General features: G+C 40.6%; 1 protein-coding gene across 4 annotated transcripts in view; it reads right to left on the bottom strand.

The window, feature by feature from the left end:
- Nucleotides 1–25,601, bottom strand: part of RASA3 (RAS p21 protein activator 3) — a 171,347-nt gene that overhangs the window by 52,865 nt on the left and 92,881 nt on the right. For all 4 annotated transcript variants that reach the window (XM_063149888.1, XM_063149889.1, XM_063149890.1 and 1 more), the window contains 2 exons: nucleotides 14,221–14,315; nucleotides 3,726–3,802 (listed from right to left, as the gene is read on the bottom strand). In XM_063149888.1, coding sequence (XP_063005958.1) covers nucleotides 3,726–3,802; nucleotides 14,221–14,315 — 172 coding nt within the window. The remainder of the gene's footprint in view (nucleotides 1–3,725; nucleotides 3,803–14,220; nucleotides 14,316–25,601) is intronic.

Genomic DNA, 25,601 nt, shown 5'->3' with positions numbered 1-25,601 from the left:
TTGCTGGGGGACACAAGCAGTGTGAGTGTGGTGCCTACATCTGTACTGTCAATGCAACTTAAATCCACTAATGCGTCTCCTTTTAATCTCTTGTGCAGGGATTCAGCCCAGGAGATTGTGCTGTAGCAGCTGGCTGAGACCACGGCCTGTGATGAAGCACAACAGCTTAGTGGTTTAAGACTAAATGAAAGTACTGAATGCTTCTTAAGGAGAAGCTATTAGGTAACTGGTTTTGAACTGAATTTTTTGCTTCCTCTGCAGGGGCTAAGGAAGCACACTTGCCTTTTGCATTTTTTAATAATCTACTACTTAATGTTCAAGAGCTCAGCACTTAAATATTTTAATTTGCCCTTCCATTCAGATGAATTTTTCCATCCATTCATCCAGCTGACTTCACAGCATGCTCCACAGGACTGAGGGCTGGCTCAGCCCCAGCTGCTTTCCAGGCTTTCTGGAATGCAGAGGTGGCAGCAATGTGAACAGGCTCAGAGGGCACACTGAAAAAGACCTATGGGTAAGCTCATATCTTTTTTACCTTCTGGAGAGGTAAAAAGTTTCCTAATTGGGCCAGGTGTTCATTTAGCCAACATGTGTGGTCTTTGAAAACAAGCACTACTCTGGGACTTAAGAAAAGCAAGTGTCTCTAAGGTATTTTTAAACAGCTGCCCACTGGATGCAGCTTTTGTTCTCCCTGCAAACCTGAACTGTTCAACCAGTTACATGTATGAGGGAGTTTGCAGGGTAGTGTTCATTTCTGCAGCTAAATGCTTCATTTAAAACAAAGTCAAGGAAGTTCACAAGACAAGCATTAGATTCACCAGAACAAGTCAGTTTTGAAGATGAAGTGATTCTAGATTGTTGCTCATATTTTTACAGCCTTATTTGCTCACTGTAACATCCACGAGATATTCATAAGAAAATCAGTGATTTTCACAACACTCAATTGGAACCTGCACTTCCCTAGAACACCTAATCTCTGCTTTGCACTCCTGACCTACCTCTAACAAAGGCTCTGCCTCTCCTGCCTTTGCTGCTCTCCTCACTGGCAAATTCCAGCTACAAAGACATTTGGCTAAGCATTGCTTAATTACCCCACTTTTCTTACAGGCTGAAGCGCTAGAACCAAGATGTCTGTGAACAAACCTGCAAGAGATTTCAGATCATGTGGAAAAATGTTAAGAACTGCAGTTCAGACCTTCCTGAAGCAAGCAGTGTGGCATGAAGAAAATGCTGGACTACATTCTGAAGTGCTTGTTTTATCCCATGATGTAAACACTCCCCTTCATCTTCCCCTTCTTCTTTCTCACAGCTAAGACAGACAGCCATGAAATCCTGCATCAATCCTGTGGAACAATATAATCTAGAAACATTCTTCTTTCCCAATTCTCTTATTTGAACTGCTAAGCACTACTTTCACCACTCAACAACAAATAAATGTGGAAACTAGACAAAGCAGAGTGTCCAGGTCAGATATCAAAGAGAAGGTGGCAAAGGGAAAGGACAGTTTCAGCAGACAAAAGCTTGCTTGAACTCTGATTTTCAAATTTTGTTTCTAAGACACCTGAACTCATGATTCAGTGGCTAAAACCCCGTGATTTTTCTACACATTGCAGCTAATACACTGAACAATACCTAGCAAATCACGGTTACAGAATGCTTCACAAACCAACTGAAGTTTTTTTTTATCTGCATTGTAGAAAGTTAATGAAATAGTCTTCAAATAGAGAATATATAAGCAAAAATCTGAATAAGTATTTAAAACCTGTCTAGCCAAATGAAAAAGCTTGGAAATCACACTGTTAATGTAGTCATTGCCTTACTGCTATTCATGAAGCAAGAAGCTGCATGTATTGCATAACAAGAAGGAGCTTTTCAGACACCTATTTCCAGCATTTCAGGAAGTTCACTGAAAAATCCATTGGTACTATAATTTTACAGGGCCCCACTTAACCGAAGACAAAACCTTTAAAAGACAGCTGGCTGTGGCATGGCATACTCTCTCAAAATAAAACAAACACAGGCAAACACTTCTGAAGGTCCTTCAGTACACCTCCTAACTATTCAAAACAGATGGGAGCAGAAGGGCATTTCAGTTAATCTATGTTTGCAGAGCCACGGATATCACAGGATTTCAACCCACAATTAGGGTTCAAAGGATAAGGACAGAAGGCTCTGTGGCTGTATCACATCTAAGGAGTGCATTATACACTTCCAGAAAGGCCAAAGCAAAAAAACCCAAAACCTCAATGTGGTAACCAGGACAACTGTGCTCCTTTCCCTGTCTAAACACATAATCCTCCAGGCATGCTTCAAGGAAAGTCCAAGCTCAGTGATAAACTCACTGTCCTGTATGTTCCACACATATTCACCCTCTCTAACACAGAAATTGCCTTTTCCCACCTTTACTTCCCCTTGTCCCACAAAGCCTTAGGACCAATAGCAATACAAGCAACACTTAAAAGATGCCAGCCTAGGACTTGGTAGATACAGGTTTGAGCTCTGATTTCTCAGCATGTGTGTGACCATCATCACCTGGTCATATTCAAATTGTGCAATGGAGAATGACACAATGAGAGTCCTCGGGCAGCAGCTAGAGGAAGGCTGGGCCCTGCAGGTGGTGCACAGCTATACTGACATGGCAATTTTTGTTCTCAAAGAGGTTCAGCTGTGTTCCAGGAGCACTGTGCCCTGGTTGACAAGTTCACTGGAGCTCAGAGCCTTCACAGCAGCAGACTATCCCCTGCCTCATGAGAGCAGACTGCAGAGAGGAAGAGGTCAAATGTACCTTCTGCAGAGGAGGAGGTCAAATGTACCTACCTCTGGTAGGACCTGCATGGCCAGAGGGTACATGCACAGGCAGGCAGGACCACTTACCCCAGCCCATCCTCATATCAAGAGTGGGCCTACAGTGATGGAGGTCACCATATGGGTCACCTGCATTTGTTAACAGGTCCCAGATGTAAAGACTACCAGGACAAAGCCTTATCAAAGGCAGCAACAAAATGATACTAAATACTGGGCTGAAAATTGGGCTGGTCAGAACTTCCCTAGCACAGCATTTATCATATTGACATGACTGACACAGAAGTGTATGATGCCAGCAGTGTGATTTTGACAGCTCTTCTGCCAGAGAACACAAAGCATTCCTCACAGAGGCAAACCAGCTCTGCCACTGCTTCTGGGGTAACGTGAAAGGCTTTGGTGTGGCCTGAGAGCAGTGGTCTTGCAGACTCCTCCCCACAGGACAGAGAAATCTTTACTGCCATTTGAGTCCTGTGGCATCTCTGTTCCAACTTGAATGAGACCAGATGGCTGATTCTGAGGCTGCCTTAGTAAGTGATAGCAAACTTTTGTTTTAAGTCAGCTCTGTAGCACTCTGACCACACAAGCTGTGCTACAAATTTACTTAGCTGGTAAGGTCCTTAATGCAAACTAGAAGGACATTAATATTATCCTTTGATGTCTTTTTGGTATTTATGCCATGACTAAATTGGGTAAGGAAATGATTAACATTTAAGGTTATTAGGAAGAAAATTACATAGAGGGAGGGAAAGGGAAAATGAAAAAAACTCACATGCTATAAACTCATAAGGATATTTCTGATTAGGAACATTCAATGTTCAACTAAATGTGTTGATACCTCCAACTATTTTTAAATGCAGCAGTGCAGACTGTTTGCAATCAGTCTGTTTCTCATAACTTCACAGCTATATTTCAAGTCCTACCGAGTTGCGAGCTTGTGGCAGACAACACCAGTGTCTGTTATGACTTCACTCAGTCTCAGCTCCAGGTGGACCTTCCCCTGAAACACACCAAAAACACCACAGGAAATGTTAGTTTTATCCATAGGCACTCACACCATTCCAACTTCAACCAAAGCAAGCCAGTTTGTGCAAGTAATTCCAGGAGAAGCCTAAAGATTAAATAAGAGCTGTATAGCTGAGGTCTTCCTACTGCCAGAAAATCCAAACTAGTATTCATTCAACTAAATTTGGGTGCATAATTCCCACCATTATATTATAAGCTGAACTGATTGAAGGATATGGAGTGTCTATGGTCTGACACAGAAATGTTATGCTGAAGTTGTAATTAGCATTTTAAATATTAAGCAAGTATCTGCAACACTATTGTTAAAAATTATATCACAGAAGTATCTTATAAATTAACCTCCACATGTTTTAAACATTATAAAAATAAAATGCATTAAGCAATATAAACTGTAAGACAGGTATCAATAAAAGTATATCAAACAACTATTAAAAAGACACATTAAAAATGTTCAATCGTGTTGCTAGCATTCACAGTATCTACTGTTACACAGTGCTCAAGTCCTTACCATCACAAAGTACCAAGGTATACAAGCGTTTTTATAGAAATATTTTTGCTAGTCTTAAATAAATGTTTCCTTCTCAGGAAAGAATGCTTCAATGCACTCAGATGAGCCTGAGAGCAAACTGGCCATTTGCTCAACCTGAACAACAGACTGAATAAAATGAAAGCTCCTCATTTCAGAAATTAGGTTGAAAAAAAGATATTTAAAAATCAGCAGTATTTCACGCATTTTCCTAGCTACATTAAGCATAAAATGATTGTGATGCCTCTCATGAGCTAAAAAGCCATTTTTCTTGTAGCTTTTGTCTTTCTCTTGTGAAAGCTTTGAAAATGGTCAGCTGCTCCAAGAGTGACTCCAAGCTTCCTACAGCAAAACAGAGGTCATGGGATCACTGGGACCAGCAGCCTACAAGTATTCCCAAAACACCTTCCAATGTTTTACTCCCAGTTAAAAACTCAAATACCTTGAAATAAGGCTACAGTAACATGCTTTCAGGCTTATTTTACAGAAAAGGTTACTCTTACATAAACAGAATGCTTTTTCCCAAATCAATTATACTATTATGCAAAACATAAGGATTCAGCTGAATAAATTCACTCCTGAGACATGGCATTAGCTGGGTTTACAAAATACCAGATAATTCATTTTGCAAAGGGAAGATGGAAAACTGCAATAAATCAGTATCATAGGATCAAAAGTTAATCTAATCAACAAGAAGGTCAACCTATAATGGATTACTTGTACCACAGAAACAGAGAATTGCCATGATCTTCGACTGACAGTTTGTAAGAAAGAAATCTATATTTTTAGTATTAACAGAACTACTGTAATAATAACCGGAATCTTTTATTGTAGTAGGTCTGTAGAGTTTACAAGCAGGAAAGATTAGACAATGCAACAGAACAAAAGAAAAAGTTCATTTTACTGAAAACTGAAAAAGTGACTTCATCCTGCTCAGAGAGAATTCCTCCTTTGGAGCCAGGGATTGAGTCTAGGCTCAGTCCTGCATTAGGAGGCTATAATGCTTTCTTTTTTCTGAGAAAAAATCTGGAGGTTTGGCAATTCTGAAGCAGCATGTATTGATTATTCAAAACATTTCCATTAGCAAATATATTTCAGGGTTGTTCCTAGAAGCAGCTATGCTTATTAGCACAACCTTCTGTGGAAGGGTAGGACCCCTTTCCAAGGAACAAGCTGAAGGAGTGCCAATTCAACTGCTGAACACTTCCTTTTCCATCAGCTCCTGCTGACATGGAGGGTGGGTTCACAGGTCACACCTCCTTCCCAACCACATCTAACACCACATAATGGGGCCAGCCAGCTTCCAGTTATTGATTAGAGAAGCCATTGGATGACTGAATTTCTTGTAGGGAAGCAGACAGTACTCAAAAGGAAATAAGTAACAAAAAAACGTTTGAAAGGCCTTACTGAGAACACAATTTATACTATGCTTGTTAAATATAACCTTTACTACACACTCTGTTATCTGAAAACAAAACTGACTGCAAGTTGGCAAAAAAAAGAAAAATACTCAAAGTCCTGGTTTTCTAGATACAGGGAAAGCCTGTCTCCAGCCTGGAATGAAGCAGTGAGCCTCTGTGGACTGAAACACCAGAAAACAGTTATAAAGCAAATAAAAGTACACAAAACCCTACCTAACTGTATCATGTTTCCAGCAGTTGCAAATTTGTGGTTTAATTTAACCGCAGTACTTTGAAGGAAAAAAAATGCATGACCACAGATTATCCTGAAGTTACTCTTACGACAAAGTTCTGCCACCCTGGCATGAAGCAGTTTCAGCATCCTGAACAAGGCCTCAGAGGCAGGGCTTGCAAGGTCACGAAGACACCACTGGGAGCCGTGTCAGAGTGCAGCTAAATGCACACATTTTGCCCTGGAATCTGACACACCCCACATGGAGCAGTGACTGTAGATTCAGATGCAACATCCAACCCAGATCAAAATAGATGCAATCTGGTTTTTCAGAGAAATGTTTATGAAAAGGCACTGACAAATACCAGGAACTTCTGTGCCTATCTGAGGCTCTAGAAGATGCACAAAAGACTGTCAGTCTGCCTAAGCTCAAGACAGGAGCCAAATCTATCCAAATTTCCCAAATCATTTTAAAGCAAATATCAACCAGGCCTCCATCCTTCTTGTTACTATAAAATTTTTAGAAATCTTTCACTTTTTAAAAACATCAAAGGAAAAGAACAAGTCTTCCCTACTGATTTTAAACAAAACTACAAAATATACAGTTTGCTTGAATATTAAGTATCAGGTCAATAGCCTTAATATCCAGGGCTCACACAGCATGATAATTCATTTCCACAAAAGAACAACAGTTGATATCAGGAAAACTCCTAAGTAAGGCATTTGTTTACTATTTTGTTTACTATTAAACCTGCTGGCAAGAGGTTTATGGTAGCCCACCTTTCTACTTCTCACTAGCCTACCCAATTTTGCTGGGAACTTTCCCCCCAAGGTGGGAGGTGCACCTGGATGAAAGTTTTTCCAAACGTTTATTCCACATGGGGACACTTTTCCCAACTCAACTCTGCTCGTTGCTCAGCAGTGTGGAAAGAGGGACTGGGATCCACTTTTGGCTCCTTACTCTTCACCCTGCTGATAGAGTATTTCTGCTGCAAGCAGTCTCACCCCAGCTCCTGGAGGTGGAGGACAGATGAGATGTACCAGACAGGAGCTGTAGGAGAGGACTAGGCTAAGCAGGTGACATGAACCACAGTTCAAGACTGACTCATGCCACCACTTCATTTTTTTTGCAATCTCAAATTCAGGACTGTGATAACACTGGTATATTGGTTTATCTTCCCTTGCTCCAAATTGTCAGGAGAAATGAGCATTGGAAGAACTCAGCACTGCACAGAGACCATTCCAAATTAGGAAATAACCCGCACTACTGCTTTTCCAGTCTTTCCAAATTTTATTTCAGAATATAGCAAATGTTATTGGGCAGATTCTGTCTACGCTGAAACCTTTTTACCCAGTTTCTTGGGAAGTCACTTTCTGCCATCAGTAAAACTTAAAAGCAAACAAGAAAACTGAGCCAAACCCTAAGGGCTCACTAAACGCTGCCCCTGAGGGAGTGGGAGGGGAAAGATCAAGGGTACAGCTACTGCTTTAGGTAAATCCAGCCCTGCAGCATTATAAGCAGCCTCACATAATGTCAGGCCTAACAGCAGGTTGGGAGCAGGAGGAAGAAGGAGTTTGTTTGCTGTCTATGTTTGCTGCTCGTAGCAGCTGCTCCTTCCTTTAGCAGAGGGCGGCGGGCGGCTGGGAAAGGTCTGAGGATCGTGCTAGAGATCACAGCCTGCCTGCTGGACCACAGGGCAGCTCCCAGAAACTGGAACAGAACCCAGCTGATGGCTGAGGCAAGTGCAGCAGCTCCATTCAGCACTGCATGGATTCATAAATGCTAAGCAAAGCGGAACTGATATCTGCTTGCTCTCCATATGTGCAAGCATGTCAGAACTGCTCAGGAGCTGGCAAACAACTTCACATGGCATAATGTTAACCTTCCTGTTTCTCTAAAGGAAGAATACTGCCATATGGTCAAAATCCTTAAAATTAATCTTTTTTTTTCTCTCAAATAGTTTGATGGGATATAATATGTAGATGTTGCACGTGAAAGGGTTTCATTCCCCCAGACAAATTATGTTCTGCAGATACAGCCCCACGTATGTTACTTTAAAACCATGTACACTCGTTCAGCAGTAGGTGCTCCTCACCACAATAGACTAGCTACTGAAAAGTAATAGAACAAAACATTATCAGCTGCCCTAGCCCTTTGTGCTGTTAAATCCGAATACTGTGCTCTTACATTCACACAGGAAGTCCTGCCACAAAGCAGGATCTGGTCAATAGCTGCTCTTTCCCTTTACCACAAACATTATTTACCATTGCTGATGCATGGTTCAGTTGTCAAATAATTTTGTCAGTAGGCATTTAGCCTTGAGATTCTCCCCACCCTATCAAAACAGACATGTCATCTCTCTTCAAAACAACTAGAAGACAGAAGCTTAAGTGCCACTGTTCAAAATATAGAGGGTAGCACCCATTTATTTCCTGTTAGTGGTTAAAAGCTGATACCTAACCTGGAAGCAGCTTCTTCTTTTTACCATTTGCATTTACCCATGCTTACAGTAGGTTGTACAAAATGCATCAGTGACTCATTTTTATGCTAGAAGCGTTTAAGTACCTACACAAAGATAGAAAATATCAGTTTTGGACAGTGGGCATGCAATGCTCTTAACTGTTCATCGGATAATGTAATTCTATCAATTACTGGAGTGAAACTGCTCTGCACAGTTGCTCCTAAAGACAATTATATCTTGTATATTCAAATGTATATTCTTAATTAACAATTAGCAACAGAGCCATCACAGTTCAACACAACTTGGTCCACATATACAAAGAGCATTGATTTATATAGAACAAGAAGCAAGCAGACATGGGACAGTCCTTGGAAATTTCAAAGTGAATAAAAATAACAAAGTAACATTTCCAGCTTCCTCCACAGAATGGGATAAACTGTACTCAGTCTTGTGTGATGGAGAAGATGAGCTAATTAAAAAATTTGTGGTAAAATCTTGGCTCTGATGAACTCATGGCAAAACTCCCACTCCCAGAAGGCCAAGATTTCATTCACAAAGCCTGACACTTGGGATGCAGATTCTGCATTCAACAGGAAGATGAAGAAGAAAAAGGAAACATTTTTTTGAGAACCACACCACGTCTTAGCTAGGTTCTTCTAGTTAATACACAGGCAGCATTTCAGAGCCAGTAGTTATGTCAAGCAAGATAAGAAGTTTTAGGTGTACTCTCCAAACATACCCATAAATAATGTTTTCACTAATGAAGAACAGTACACCACATGACACAGTCCTTTCTCAAGAACAGGCATGTTTAATCAACAATAGTCAAAGGCCTGCATAGACAAAATGCTAAAGTGGTGAAAGGAAGAGGAAAAGCTTTTGGTGTCTGAAGAAAGTACTCAACATCAGTTAATCTTTGGCACAAAGCTTTGAGTACAGAAGGTTAAAATGTGAGACAATTTGCTTCCTCAGTGTTGGTTATCTGCCCTTTACATGCCTTTTATTTTTATTAAGTTGATAGCCAAATAGATATCTCAGACACATCAAAGTTCTTATGAGAAGGAAGGGGAAATGAGCAATTATCAACTTTTTGTCAGACTTTTTTTTGCCCCAACAATGACTTTACATAAGACCTTGAGCATAAATGGCTTTGGAAAAGCATTCTATCATTTAGAACTGAGAACTCAGCTGTAAGAGGACACGACTATTACACATTTGTCAATGGAATGGAGGAAGTAACTCAAAGCACACTTGAAAAGGGGAACTTTTAAAACAAGAGCCTGCACAGGAAAACATGTCAGAATAATTTCTCTTTGCACATGCCCCCATTTAGGCATATACTGACGACATGGTTTGGAGTATGCTGGTGTATATAGAAATTAATCAGAATATATCTGGATCTTTAACCACTTCATTGATTACATATACACAAAGAATGTCTAGGTGGCAAAGCTCAAACTTCACAAAACAGACTTGAACTGTGAACTTCATGTGAAGTGAAAAAATATTAAGGGGAAAACTACTCAAAATCAGGAAAGGCCTTTTAAAGACTGCATGTGCACTTGGGCTTAAGTTCCACTGAGAACACATGGACCACTGAGAGCATCTGTCATCTACAGCCCTAGGCAAATATCTGAATCAGTTACTGTTGGGTAAGCTTCCTTCTGTGAAGAAAAGGAAAACATTCATGGATCAAAGAAGAGGTACACGCAACAGCATGGCTATTTTTACTTCCAGACCTCAAAAAGTATGACAATGAGAATACAGCAGGTCCTGAAAGACAAATGACTGATAGAAAAGAAACACGTCCCATGTAAAGTGTGCAACATCATGCTCCTCCTGGCCTCAAGCAGCTTACAATGTTGTCCCTGCTGCTGCTAGCCCCTCCCCTCCAGCTGAAGCTGCCTGATTGCTCATAATCTATTTCAATGCAAAAGTTAAACCATTTTCAGCAATGGCTCAATTCCTGTTCTACTTCTCACTAAAATTCTTGGGCTCGTGTACTGTCAGACACTGGGCATTTAACTCTGGGCACAGTACTGAGGAGGAGGCAGGCTCCATCAGAACCTGGGAACTTAAAATTCCTTCAGCTAAATGCACACAAGCCCACCTGGTTATAGCTTTCTACCTCCAGAACAAGTTTCTCAGTCGGGAAAGTTAAGTCATAAATTAAACATTAATGGCTGCTGTCAACTTCTATTCTGTACTCTATATAAGAAAGCTTCCTGATCACATTTAACATTTTACTTTATATTTAAAAAGGAAATACTCATGTAATTTCATATTTGCATGACAAACACAAATACAAGCTGAAGTTTCATCATTTGTTCTTCACAGAGCAGCTCAAACTTAACCACCTAGAGCACAACTACTGTTTAATCACCCAGCTCTATCTCAACAGCATCCAGGCTATCCTGGATGGTAGTCCTGACAGGACTAGAGCAGACCATGCACTGCATTATCCTCAAACTAGTGAGAGCAAAACCAGCCAGTGAAATGTGGGGGCACTGATGTAGCAACAGAAAAAAAGCCTGGGAACTTCAAGGGGCAGCTACAGCCCACGGCTGACTGACACAGCACTGTGCTCTGGCAGCCACTGCTTTCCACTGACTCAGGCAAGGGGAAGTTGAGATGCACCTGATGATGCTGATTATCTCACTGGGTGGGTTTGCTAGATAAAGGGTGAACCAAACCCACAAAAGGCACTGGGTGGGTTGTACTGCCTGCTCTGCATCTGTGGGCTGAGCAGCTGCACAGTCCCACCTGTACTGCTCCCTGCGAGACTGAACACAAGGTGCTGGTGAGATCACAGGCTCAGCAGCACCCAGCACAGACATACAATGCCCTCATTTTTTCTTCAACATGAGCAATCATGCCAGACTCCTTTACTTGCTGTCAAGCAATAAATGGAGGTGGCATTAAAGCATCTGACAGTAATACTCATATCTGTGTAGTCTGACAATTAATGCAGTCCTGCTGTCAGTAACATCCTTATCTGCAATAAAATTTATGAAGCCATAATCTCACTCCTGAACATACAAAGCACCTTTATAAGACAGTAAGAATTGGCAATGTTGTAAAACCATAAAACTAGATTCAAAGTCTCAAGCTAAACACCTTGGAAACAATCTGTGATGAAGTTATACAACACTTAACACTTACATATTGATTTTTTAAAGTATACAAGAACTCATACAAATGAGGTACCAACCATGCTGAACAAAATTTTAAATTTCTCTCATTAAACTTCAGATAGCTCAAAATATCAGTTCTTACATCACAAATGCTACTATCTATAATTTCAAATCAGTCTTTCTGTTCTCAAAAATGAGGTACCATGTCCTAAAAGTGGGCCACAAGAAACAAAGCATCCAATATCACTAATTTTTGAACAATCCATTGCTTTTAAGGTGGCTTTCAGTTTCTGACTGTGCTGGCTGCTCTGCTTAAAACCTGGGTATTTTTAGACTTCACACATGGTAAAGCTAAGTCTCTCATAGGTTTGTTATTCTTACCCAGTTTCTTTCATATCATGGCCTAATGTATTAGAAATAATTAGAAACCTGGTCTCCTTTTTCTTTTTTAATTTCTCAGTCTGACTGCATAACCCCAAGCAAGTCACATTCTTTCTGACATTTACTCTCACTGTATTCAAAGTGTGGGAGTGACAATAGCTTACCTCAATAGAGTGCTGTGATGCATAGCTAAATAGCCATGAAGTGATCTACAACATGGAAAAATTGTACAACGGCCCCTGGCTGACAAAAGCAGAAAAAGCAGGAGTTCCCTGGCCTACAGCTCAATGTTTAATCCACTAGATTGCATTGGAAAAGCTGCTAGAATGATAAAACTGATAGCTGCCACATAAAGACTGCCTTTGTACTAGTATTTGCATGATTCACTGCAAATGTTAACTATTAAAAATTTCTTAAACTATTTCTTTAAAGTTGGAGGAAAACTGAGTAACATTGTAAAAATACTCATCATTAATACAAGGATTTTATTTTTCCTTACAAATCATGAAGTGCTTAGGACAACTGAGATACTGCAAATGTAAAAGATACAAACAAAAAAATTCATTTGGCTATCTTCACTTGCATAAGAATTCATACAAAATATTTACAAATCTGCTCCCATTATTATGGAAAACCAAGCCCTCTTGCAGCCTCAACATAAAGACCAAGGAACTTTTAAATAAATGGAAAAAATTAGAGTATCATGTAAATCATATTTACACTACGTGTAATAAAGGCTTACTGTGGAGCCCAGAAACAGCTTTTAAGAGTTGGGCTCTAGTGAGGATGCAAACAGAAGTGATAAACTGCACAATTATGAACAGAGAACATGCTTCCAGCAAATCCTGTGCTCCTCATCACTCAAAGCAAGAGCTGTCTGCCCCTTACATTAGCACTGCTGCCCTAGAAAGGACCCTCGTCTAAAAAGCTTCCACAAATTCACTCTGTATAAATACTGTAACAAAACAAACAATGCAGAAGCTTATCTAAATATTGGCTTTCTTCAACTGATAAATTACAAAGGGAAAGTTTTCATATCCTACAGGAAATAAACACTTAATCTATTGTTCCAAAGGCACTGTCATAAGAGGCTTTGGGGTAAGAAGACAGGGACACACCAGGGTAAACAGAATAGATCTCATAGTTAAAAGCCTGTTAAAAAGCCTTTCCATCACCAGTGACACTGAAATGTGGCATTAGAGAGGATCAATATTTTACAGGAGAATGTCACAGGCTGAAGAGGCTGTCCTGAGGCTTTCTTTGTATCACAGGCAAAACAGGGTATTATTTGTCTCTCCAAACAAAAAGAAAACCTAATCTGGCACGCATTTTCACATATGCTTCACCATACATGACTACACTTTATGTTGGAAAGTGTGTGCATTTTAAGTGTCATTTTCCAACCTGGTATATGTGCAGACTTGCACACACACTGAAAAGCCAAAGCACTGTGTCCAACCCTACCATACAGAAGTATCTAAGAGGCATTTCCCCTTGCATTTATCTGAGACTTTTGCACAGGCCAGATATTCATGTCTCCTCCTAAACAAATATTGTGGTTCAAAAGTGATATGTATACTTACAGGAGGAAAAAAAAAAGTAACTGGCACAGTATTTTGCTATATAATTTGATTGTTTGCTTTGTTATAATGATTGTTTTCACAAGACCTAATGTCATAACAGAAAATAGAATCTGCTTCAAAAGAAGAAAAGTACAGAGAGAGGAGTCACACTGTGTAGAAAAATTTGCAAAGTACCAAAACCTAAATGTGATTTAGGGCTGAAGTAATACAATAATCAGCATTCCCACTGTATGGAACAGGGCCTGGAGATCTGGCAAGGAATGTTTTTCACATTTAAGATGTACTTATTGCCATTCCTGTGGCAACCTGCCAACATAATTATTTTAAGCAGTACCTGCAGATACTATTTTCAAGATGGCTCCACTCCCTGAGGAATCAACTGTTATTTATAGGCCTGAAGTTATTTGATACTTAAGATAAACACACCCTCCCTGTATCAGACCTGATGGTTCACATTGTTTTCATTGATTCTGTATGCAGAATCCTGAACCCCAGTGATTTATGCACACTTTTAATCCATCCTACACTCATCACCAAAACCCAAACCACACTAATGGGCAATGCTTCCTTTTTGTAGGGAAGCAACATATCTGCCCCAGAGCCATGACACCCATGAAACTGCCATGGCCTTGTTACAAATACTCCTTGCCAAGATATGTTTTTAACCATCTCACCTGTACTTCTGAATCAGCATCAACATGCTGGAGTTGAAACCAGGTGTCTCTGTTATGATACTTCTGCAGATCTTCTTTCTGTATAGCTACCTTTCCTGAAATAAAACAAACCAGAAACAGAGTTTAAGACATACTGTAGCTCCACCAAGATATATTTCCATCAAAACCAAGTTGCAAAACAATGATTTAGGGCCTGTCCTATTCAAGAAAGGCTTTAGAGCAAGGGAAGATTTTCTTGGGGAATATTTCTTTACACAATAAATAATGATGAGCACAATATTGATGGATCATACAATTCTGACAAGCATCTTTTTCCACTCCATTTAGTGAATGACTTTTGTGAAGGAATTTTGTGAAAATTCCTAAAGTCCTACACACCTAACAGAGTGAAGCACTGGACATTATGGACAAGCTTGAAAATATGCTTATAACAAAAACATCATTATTAATTCTCTAACATGCAATTAAACTTGTGGGAAGAAAAGCTTGGAAAACACTGCAGAGATTTTTTTGTGGCTGATGTCTTTAACAATCCCAAATTAACAGTGCCCTGCATATGCTATTGCCAACAATATTTCAGGATGAGGCATTTCAAAGTATAGTTTTGTAGGAAAAGGAAAACAACTAGAAATGTCAAATCACAGCATATTCCCACATCTGCACTTTGGCACCCTGTCAACCCCTCTCTCTCTCTCACTCAAATCTTTCAGACTTGGCATTACACAAGCCAGAGCCACCCAAGGGCTGTCCCTGACTCTAGAGAAAAGCCAGGGGGGAAAACCACACCAAAACACTGAAGAATTTTAACTCTTACATTTTTATCCCCCTCTTGCCACTACCAAATTATCTGTTTTGGTAGGTACAGTAGCAGCACTCAGCTCCACGCTGTGAACTAAGAGCCTGCATGACTGCAAAGGGTCAATGCAGAAATTTTTGTCCTGCCCAATCTCTCTCAGGCAGAAAGTACAGCACTCTCTGAGGAGCACTGAAACTTTTTCCAAGCCTCCTTCTTTGTATACACAAAGCTGAGTGCGGCATGCCTGAGGAGCACGTGATGCTCAGAAGGCTGCTTTGGGTTGGGTGGCTCCCCAGGCACTGAGCAGAGCAGCATGTTTGAGGGGAAAGAATCCAGGGCAGTCAGAGACACTGACAGGGCTCCAGGAAGCTGGGGTTTGGCAATGTGGTTGGGTAGATTTCTGCTGCTAAAGTGAGTTGCTCACACACAGTTTGCAACCACTGCTTTGTCATAAAAACACAGACTTTCTTTAACCAAATGTTGCTAGATAAAATTCACCAATGGATATATTTTTCTGGGAAAAAGAGTACCAAGGCAACCTAAATTCATGCAGTTTGGCAAGTTGTCAGTAATACATTACTGACAGCACATGTTAACAGAACACATTTACAAAGGAAAAAAAAAAAGGCAAGAACACATGATCAAAGACTACAAAGGTGGCAAACAAAAAGCACTAAGCACTTCCCTTCAGAAATCTAAAAGCTTAGAGAAGTCCTAGCAGCAAGCTATTACACACCAGCATTCCTTCAATTTATGGCCTTTTCCTTTAGTTGGATGGCTTCACCCAGCCCTCCTGTTTGCTGGGCTATGCCCCATACCACGTTGCATCTGCTTTGTTCTGTCACCACAGGCTGTTTCTGATGACAGTTTCCAGATTTCCGGTCCCAGTTTCTAAACTACCTGCCATTCTTCCACAACTGCCCTGCATGGTATCTGGCAGGGTTTCTGCTCTAGTTTCCCTTTCAAAACTTCTGACCCATTATTTCTAAGTCTTGCTCACTCTGTCCTCAGCACCATCCTCTCACTGCTTGGCCTGTGGAGATTATCAGATCCATCTCCTGTCAAGCATTTAACTAGAGATTAACAAGGGAGACTCTTTACTGGATATGCAGAGCAAGCCACTTGAAACTTCTTAGAAAAGCAATAATTAAATTACACAAACCTACAAAATAATATGGCAGGAAGGGTAAATAAGACATCTGCACTGTGCTGAACAGAAGACACAAAGTTATTCTGCTGAGAATCCATGGCATGATGACTGTGTTTTTTCAAAGCTTCTACTTTTATTCTCCAACCACAGCGGTTTGTGGGGAACCTAGTTTCTCTAAAACACTTGGAGAGGAATACATTGAAATGCATGACCTTCCACTAACTGCTTTGGACCTCATTTGAAATTGTTTACTTTCACTGGCTGCTATCCTCACTCTACCCTTTAATCTCCTGCAGAAATCCTCCACTCAACTGCAGGTTGCACACACTCTGCAAACACTGTCACCTGCCATCATCCCATTCACAGCCACCTCCCTGTAAGGAGTGCCCTGAAGAAAACCCAAGGATTCTTTTCCAATATCTGCATCTGCACGTGGCATAAATGGGGTGATCACTGCCCCCTTTTTCAGCAGGGAGTTCCACTGCTCTCTGCATCAAGGATGGCAGGGTAACCCAGCTGGGTCTGGCCACAAAGTCAGTACATGATCATGATTGCAGCACCAAGTGTTCACAGGCAATGGCACGTGCCTCCAGCTCTGAGGGAGTTAACGTGGTGATACAACTGTTTTGATTAGGAAACTGTTTGAACAGCACTGTTTGCTCTGCACACAAGCAAGTTTTATTAATGACTGAAACTTACTGACTGGGCTGGCTATTATCCAGGGGTTTTCATTGCATACCAAATGATCCACAAAGAACTAAAATCTACTAGGGAAAAAGAAAAGGGTGGCAGTAAAAAGAGGGCCTACAGTTTGGCCAGTCTAAACATATACAAATATATAATACTGATAAGGCAGAATGTTTGATCTGCCCTGTTAAACAGTTCTCTGCACACACACAGAGGAGCTTCCCTCTCAATTTGTTAATAATTCTTCACCTGCACCAGCCATGTGCATACGCTCATCCAGCTCACATTCCTCCTCCTCATCACCAAAACACAGTGCAGGTGCTGAGCATGGTCATGTTTCTGCCCTGGTCTACACAGTCACTGCTCTTCCACTGGCTGACCTACATCTGACCTGGCTCAAACAACTTCCACAGCACCAGAACTAGGCTAAATCCAGGCCAATAATCACAAGCTGTTGGCACCTGTCGTTTGACCTGACACTACACGATAAGAACCTGTAATTCTCCCTGAAGATAAACCTGACACGAGAGGTCAGAAGGATTTACCACCTCTCATTTAAGGGATGTTTTCGTCCCTGTGGTTCTTCAGCATGCTCTCAAACTCGAGCCCATTGTCTCACGCTCTTTCTCAAGACTTGGGTGGCTTCCAGACAGCACCAAGAAACTCTAAATCTTGCACCTGAGGCACCCAGCCACTCCTGCTGGTTTCCTCAGAGTGGCCCCAGGCTGCAGAGTCTGCATCTGATTCAGCTTTTAGACACTGCATGGGAAGAGGCAGGAAACAGCCAAGCTTGTTGAACAATGTAAGGTGTAATTTCAAAACTTAGTATAAGTTACACTTTTAGAAGTTAGATTCTCAGCAAAAACCAGCAAAGATGAAGTAAAAATATTCTTCTCATCTGAACTAATTTCTTTCTGAAGCCTGATGCTCACCAGAGCCTCAGATTGGGGGAGGGTAGGAAAGCCTCACACACTGCTGTGTGTTTTCCATCCATATGGCAACATTTTCCTTATGACCATCCCCCTCCTCACTTCAGACTGAACAGATCTTCACTGCAACGTTTAAATCCTAAACTCTGTGTTCAAAACAAAGATGCAACATGCCACAACTGAGCTCTTCCCTCTATGAACCTCTCTTTAGAGAAAAAACAATATAATAAAGTTACTACCTAGGCCCTGGATGGTTTTAAAGCTGCAAATTCCACTTTATAATCCCTGGTACAAACTGATTTAAGAGCCTCCTACGTTCTCCACCCATGCACCCCCACCCTCTCAAGCAGGGCATACCGAAAACTATTGAGGAAATCAAGCTAATCTAAAAACAACTCAAAAAATGAAAATAAACATTCTGTGCAAGGAGAAGAGAATAAGAAATAAGTTTCACGGGCCACATGTGGGTGGTGTTGGCATTTTTAACACAAAGGTCATTTCAACTGACCTGTTTTAGAGCTTCCTCACTCAAGAGTCACATTAACATAGTTAGAAGACAGAAGAGAGCAGGAAATCTGTAATTTGGGCACAGAGACAGAGATTTTGAACAGAGAAAGGTAGGAATTTCTGGCCATACCACCTGGAAAAGTGCTTGTGGAAGCACCACACCCTCAGTGCCCATCCCTCACTGGTTACAAACATTTTTCCAAAACAAGTCAATGCAGCCCATTAACCTGTCCCTGAACATGCCTAGGCTTGTTAAATCAGGGTCAACTTCTCCATACAAACACTGACAGAAATTATAATTTGGCTCAGGCATTCTCCACCCATACACAACCACCTTCTGTCTGCAGTACCTGTTGGTGACAAAAGCATTAGGCATTGGTTGAAGGATTACATCCCACCTTTTAAAAGAGTAATTTGCTAGACTCTCATTTGCAAATGAGATATGCAAATATTTCTGACAGATGCTAGACTAGTAGAAGATTCCTTTACTGAAAAAGTAGCACAGCAGCAAGGAAAGGAGCTTGTCATTTTAAAAGGGCACAAGACTCGACCAGAAACATGACCCAACAGTTATTTTACATAAGTCTAAAATCAGAGAGAGCATTTCAGGAGCTCTTGTGCCTTCTCTTTAGGTTATCTTTATCTTGGAATACCTACATAGTGAAAACAACAGAATTTTACACACTGTTGCCAGGTGAGCTGATATTATATAATATCCTTCATTAACAACGACTGCAGTACAGGTAATTTACAGCAAAGGGTTAGGTCTGAGTCACACATTAAAAGGCCCCAAAAGCCTAATTAACTGAGTGTTCTCACAGCTCTGAACAGAGACTTTGTCTCCTTCCTATGTAATGCAATAAGTGAGCCTCAAAGCTACTTCAGAAGTTGCTTCATGTTAGTAGGTTAGGTACACAGACATGCTGTATCACTGTATTGATTTAATATAACTGTTATGAAGGTGCACAAAGAAAGGAGCTTTCAATGGTTGGAAAGACTAGGGACAAATCAGAACCAATTTTAATCAACACTTTAGGCTGTGAGAGCCTAATTATCTTGAAACAAAAAGCATCACTGCTATTTCAGCCTACCTATATTTGGTTATAATTATCTGCATGAAAGGTTATTTGTCTTTAAATGAAAGTACAGAAACCTTTCCTGCCTTTTTCAAGAACACCACAAATTCACTCACCTCTCCCATAACACACAAAAAGATCAAAACAAGCAAACTCCCTATTTCAGAATTACAAAGATAAGGATGAGAATTATGGGCAACATAAGGCTTCAGAGCTTTAGAAGCAGCAGAATTGTTCCCTCCTGGCTCCTGTGCAGTGCACCATGAAGCACAAGCACTATTAAACCATCTGCTACAATGGATAAGAATTTAGTGGCAATAATAGCAGAACACTTCCAGCACAGCATTAGTGCATCCACAGAGAGTACTGAGGTATGTGATATTCATGACCTCAATTTCATTTGTTTGGGTTTTTTAAACCAGTCCAAATATACTAAGAATATCACTTATTAAATCAATTTTTCCCCTTTGTGGGATTTATCTTGGATAATAAGGCAGAGAAAAGTAGGCTGTGGACAAAACACAGCTTCCATCCTTTAAAGCTGCAAGCTGCAGCATTGCATGAACTTCCATCAGGGTTCTTTTGCTGGTCACAATGCAAGAGATCTCACCTGGCTTCCATCTGAATTTCTCCTCTCCCTCCCTGCTAAAACAGCAAAACCTACACACAAAAAGAACCAATCCTCAACCACACCTCTGGTATCAACTCTGCCAGCAGCTCCCTGGGCCCTTAAAATGGCCCTACATTTGAGACACTGGCTGTAGCCTGTGGTGGGTTGCAGTGGGAGAGCACTCCTGAACTCGACCTGCATTCACTGCTGTTTGCCTTCCAGCAGGCACCAAAACCCTGAGCACGCTGCCTGCACTGAACAGCCACCTCATCCATCCCCTCATTCTACATACAAACAACATTAAAACTTGTCCTCGTGTCAGCAGGAGGTCAGGAGGGCTGCATGAAAAGACAGTCGAGGTTCTAGCACATTACGCTCAGTAGTTTTGTTTAGATCTGTATTTCCAGGATGAAGAAGAAAAAATACCAGTTTTTGAAAGCTCAACTTTTTTTTTCCCTGCTCTTGAGACCACCCATCAGGTTAAAAGATATTGTGAGTGCCAACTTTTTCTATGCAGAGTGTATTTACTTTAGCCTTTCTGTGTAGCTGCAGAGAACATTTCCAGGATAATTCTAGCTTATATCTTTTTGAGACTTGCTATGGAAGAGTCATCTGTTTCCTTTATTTCATTAGCAGTTATATTTATATATCATACTGAGCAGATATGTTACTCCCACGTCATCCACCAGTACATTATGGAAGCAGCAAACCACTGCCCAAGCCATGCTCAGGCTGGAAGAAACCAAGGAACGCTATTTTCTACTGAAATTTTGACCTCTGCTTCATGCTTTATTGGAGGATCTTTCCTGCACTTAACTAGCAAGAAGCACAGTTCATCAGGGATGATTTTTTCAAATTTTTTCTTTTAAACCAGTAAAATACTGAAATAAAAAGGTGATGCTTCAGCTACATTTGGTAACACCTAATAACTGGAGATGGTTTGCTTGGATGTTTAGTAATAAATTACTCTACAAACATACTTCCTCAGCTTTGGAAGTAACCATTAACAAAGACACAGGTAATTCAAACATTCAAGCCTCAAACAACTTTCAATTCCAAGGTGTTTTCATTTTGTGAGTTTCTCCAAGAGTTAGGAGTTGGTTTCATCTACTTTAGTCCACATTAGCCAAATTTAACTCCTTCTGTAGGCAAATTTGTTTTAGTGCTTTACATTGCTTCACCTCATCCAGCATTAAGCAGGAAAAGAGTTACAACCTAATAAGATAGAATAGCCACAAGAGTCTCAATTTGTCATACAACACACCTAACAACCGGTATGAAGGTGACTTAGAGCAGCTTAGTTATTGTAAATGTAATCAACAGAACCACATACTAGTCTTCTCCCACTGGCTTTCTACTCCTTCACTGAAAAGCTTTAACATTTCACATCTGTGCTTTATTCAGCACCATTCCATCCCCAGCAGCACAGCAGCATTTTGTTCTATTCAGTTCCTGCTCAGCACAGATGTTGGCAAGTCAGTTTCATGTACCTCTCACCAAAACAAATGAAGTGCTGAGGTGAGAAAAACCGAAATCACTTAAGTAGAGGATAAATGATTGTGTACTTGTCACCTGAAGGACAGATGATATCAACCAATCTCTCACCCAAGTGTTAAGTGATTTGGTGTGGCATATTTCCTGTTTTTAATCTGATCTGTATATTTAAGGTCACAGCCTGGCAGTCTGAGCTATTCATTACACACCTAGAAATACCAGCTCAGGGCATATCACAAACATGGTTTTCCTCACTAAATCTATCTCAGTTATTCAGGTGTGAGAAACCCAGTTTATTGTTATTACAGACACAGCATGTCTCATTCAACATCTCTAAAAGGCTGAAAAATATCAAAACAATCATTAAAGAACATTTGCCTGATATAGCAGCACTACTATCCTGATATTCCTTCTGCTGCGTCTAGCCAGAGACATCTTTTTTTTCCATTATTACTGGAGGGGCACCAATTGAGTTTTTCAAGTTAGCCTCATCTCCTCTGTGTTTTTCTCATTCTAACAACCAGAAGGAAATAGGTGATCTACACATTATATACACATATTCCAGCAAATTGTCTTACTACTACTGCTTGATCATTCAGAAAAAAACAAATGCGATTTTAAAATGCTTTCATATTTCCTGCTCAAAGCATCTCAACACACTATATAAGTCAGTACATAAACTCTATCCAGTAACAGTCAATATCACTTAAACAACAACTTAAAACTAGTTTACTTTCACAGTAACTATTTGCTATTTTATCTTAAAAAAGAGAAAAATAATATTTCAGATCCACTGAACTCTGAATTTTCTTCATTATATTTGCATTTCAACCAGCATTCAATATTCTTCCAAGACACAATGGTTCAAAAGTTGTGTCTGTTAAGCTAACAGATGACTTAGCAATTATGATTAAGAAAATGCAAATGTAATAAGCAAACATGCAGACTCAAAAGATATCTTTATCTGCACAATCCTCCCATCCTGTATGCCAAAATACTACAGCATGTTCCAAAACATATCTGCTACACATGTTTCAGTTTGAGTTTGTTTGGCTCTTCTCAGAAGTTTGTGTCAGAGGTTTCACGGGGTTCTTGTTTTTCATATTCTCTCTCCCACATCTTCCGTTTTTGGTAGCTTATCCATTCTCATCTTCACACACTGAGTTGCATTTCTGAAGTTACACAAATTTACCATCACAAACTTATACTTCACATTTCAATAAATAAAAGCATGCCTGAGCTCCAGTAACCCTGGAAGTCAGTACTGTAACACCAAGTCGCATTGTAATACCAAGTCAGTATTGTAACTGGAAACATTGAACAGTGAACCAAAAGGAATTCTGCTAACCAAACATCTACAAAAAGTAGCTACTTGCTGAATTCTCACCATTTTGACCCATTTGCACTCATTCTCTGTCTCAAAATCCCCTCAAAACCAGCCAAATCACAATGCAAGAGATGTCAAACATTTCAAATCACACATAGGTAAATTCACAAGCTCAGTAACATATGGAATTTAAATCAGTCTCTCCTGGATGGAAGACACTACCCCCCAACTCCCTCCTCTGAAAAAGTTCATTGCTGGATGAGCATAAGTAACTACATTTTATTCAACAGAAGTCTCTCATGATAACAGAATGTCACAAGGGATCTTTGGAATGCAAACTAAGGGCCCCTGACTTTGGTGGTTCAGTGGAAAAGAGCTCATTTTAGCTCTGATCTGATCACCCCTTTCAGTACAGACATCTTCCAAACCTTCCTTGCACAAGCCTCTTCAAGGAAAGTTTTAAGTCTTAAAACTGAGCTGAAGATACAGATAGAATAACTATTGCTTTTAAATGTTACAGACTTTTACAAATTGAAGAGTTCCTTTGTGTGGAGGGATAGAATAGTGCAGAAGGTAATCTCACACCTGAGGAGTTGCAGCTGTGCTAATCACCAAAGATTAGGAACAGGCCTGCCCTTAATAGGCCACAGCTGTGTCCAATAAGATCAGTGCTATAAAAGAGTGGGTTAGCTGGGTGAGAAGAGAGTTGATGTTAGTTGGCTGAGCTGTGAAGAAGGAGTTGGTGCTGTGAGGAGTTGTCTGTGAGAACTCACCAAGAAGGTATGGGAACTTTTGCAATAAGATGACAACACCCTTGTTCAAAAAAAACTCCACGGTTGAGCTTTGCAGCTGCTGACTCCCATAGTGAAAACAGCCACAAGCAGGTACTCCAGAGCACTGTTCTCTTCCCAGAAAAATTTCCTACTACGAGCAGAACTTAGAGAGTAGTATCAAACTGACAGCAATTCTGGATTTTTTCTTCCCTTCTCTCCATTGCTATTTATCACACTTTCATTTCTTTGAAATACTTTTCAAAACATGTCTCAATAAGAAGTAAGGGAAACAGAAGGAGGAGGAGAGGAAAAATACTACAATACATAATGTGCACTGTGTAAAATCTCAGCGCAGGCAGGAACACCAGAGTTTTGACTTCTAGTGCTACATCAACACTGACACCAAGCTCTGTGGTTTGGCTGACACACTGGAGAGAAGGAATGGCATCCAGGGGGCCTTGGACAAGCTGCAGAGGTGGGACAATGGGAGTTTCATGAAGTTTAACGAGGCCAAGTACAAGGTCCTGCACATGGGTCAGGGCAATCAGAAGTTCAAACACAGGCTGGGTGGAGAATGGATTAAGAGCAGCCCTGAAGAGAAGGACTTGGCAGTGCTGGTGGACAAGACACTCAATGATCCAGCATTGTGCACCTCAAACTTCCAAGGCAAGTGTATCCTGATGCTGCAACAAAAGCAGGGTGACCAGCAGGTGTAAGGAGGTGATTCTGACCCTCTAAGCCTGCTCTTGTGAGACCCCAGCTGGTGTACTTTGTCCAGGTCTGGGGGCCCCAACACAGGAAGGATGTGGACCTGCTGGAATGAGTCCAGAGGAGGGTCACTACATTGACCAGAGGGCAGGAGCACCTCTCCTGTGAAGACAGGCTGTTCAGCCTAGAGAAGACATGGCTCCAAGGAGATTTTCCAGCCGCCTCTCAGTGCCTGAAGTGGGCCAACAAGAAGGCTGGGGAGGGACTTTTTGTAGGGCATACAGTGATAGAACAAGGGGGAATGGCCTTAAATGAAGAGTAGCTTTAGAACAGACATTAGGAACAAATTCTTTTCTGTGAGGGTGGTGAGGCACTGGAATAGGTTGCCCAGAGAAGCTGTGGATACCCCATCCCTGGAACTGTTCAATGCCAAGCTGGATGAAGTTATGAGCAATGTGATCTAGTGGAAGGTGTCACTTCACCATGCTTCAACCAAGGTGTTGAAACTAAATGGCCTTTAAAGTCCCTTCCAACCCAGCTCTTTCTATGATCCTAAGACCAGTATAGTAACACCAGTTTGCCTACCTGTGGATTCTGCAACACATGCAAGAGTTAACATTGCTATTTCCTGAAGAGAGTGAAAAATGAAAACCTGATCAATCATTCAAGCATGCAAAAAAAAGTCTTTATATTTTCTGCATGTTCTCTTCACAAACTGTTCCTAGTACCTTTAAGATTACTATAGCAGCTCCTGAATAATTCCCCTCCAACATCAGAGCTTGATTATTAAAACATGAACTTAGAAAACATGGAGAAAATAAAAATATTTGCACTTCTCTATCTGCAATTTAACCTGTCAGACATGTATTAAGTGGTTCAAGAGACTCTTTTTCCAAGAAAAGGAGTAAAGCCCTGAGCAAGAAAAGTCCCTGGCCTATTGATGGGTCACTGCAGCTGCTGAAAACTGGTGACACACAAGATCAGATAATTTCAACAATGAAAAACTCATCAGTTGAAAGAAGGGAGCTGTTACTTTCAAAGTACAAGGGAAACTAGACATTAGAGAGAACAAAAAGCTTTCCAAAAGCTCACTCAACAATCAGAAATTGACTCCCTCCTCCCCAGGTTGCTACACACGCATGAGCTCATTTACAGACAAAGAGAATGATGACCTACTTTCCTACCTCATATGTAAAACAATAATTAAAGAAAAAGCTGCATGACAAATTACTGTAATGTAAAGATACATGTAAAATATCTGCACCAGCACTCCATGCTTTAAGAGAATTTTTTTTATGCCATTATACAAACTATTGCTCAACAT

This window comes from Melospiza melodia, chromosome 2, assembly GCF_035770615.1.
Source record: "Melospiza melodia melodia isolate bMelMel2 chromosome 2, bMelMel2.pri, whole genome shotgun sequence".
Classification (NCBI taxonomy): Eukaryota; Metazoa; Chordata; class Aves; order Passeriformes; family Passerellidae; genus Melospiza; species Melospiza melodia.
This window is presented reverse-complemented; position numbering and strand designations above follow the sequence as displayed.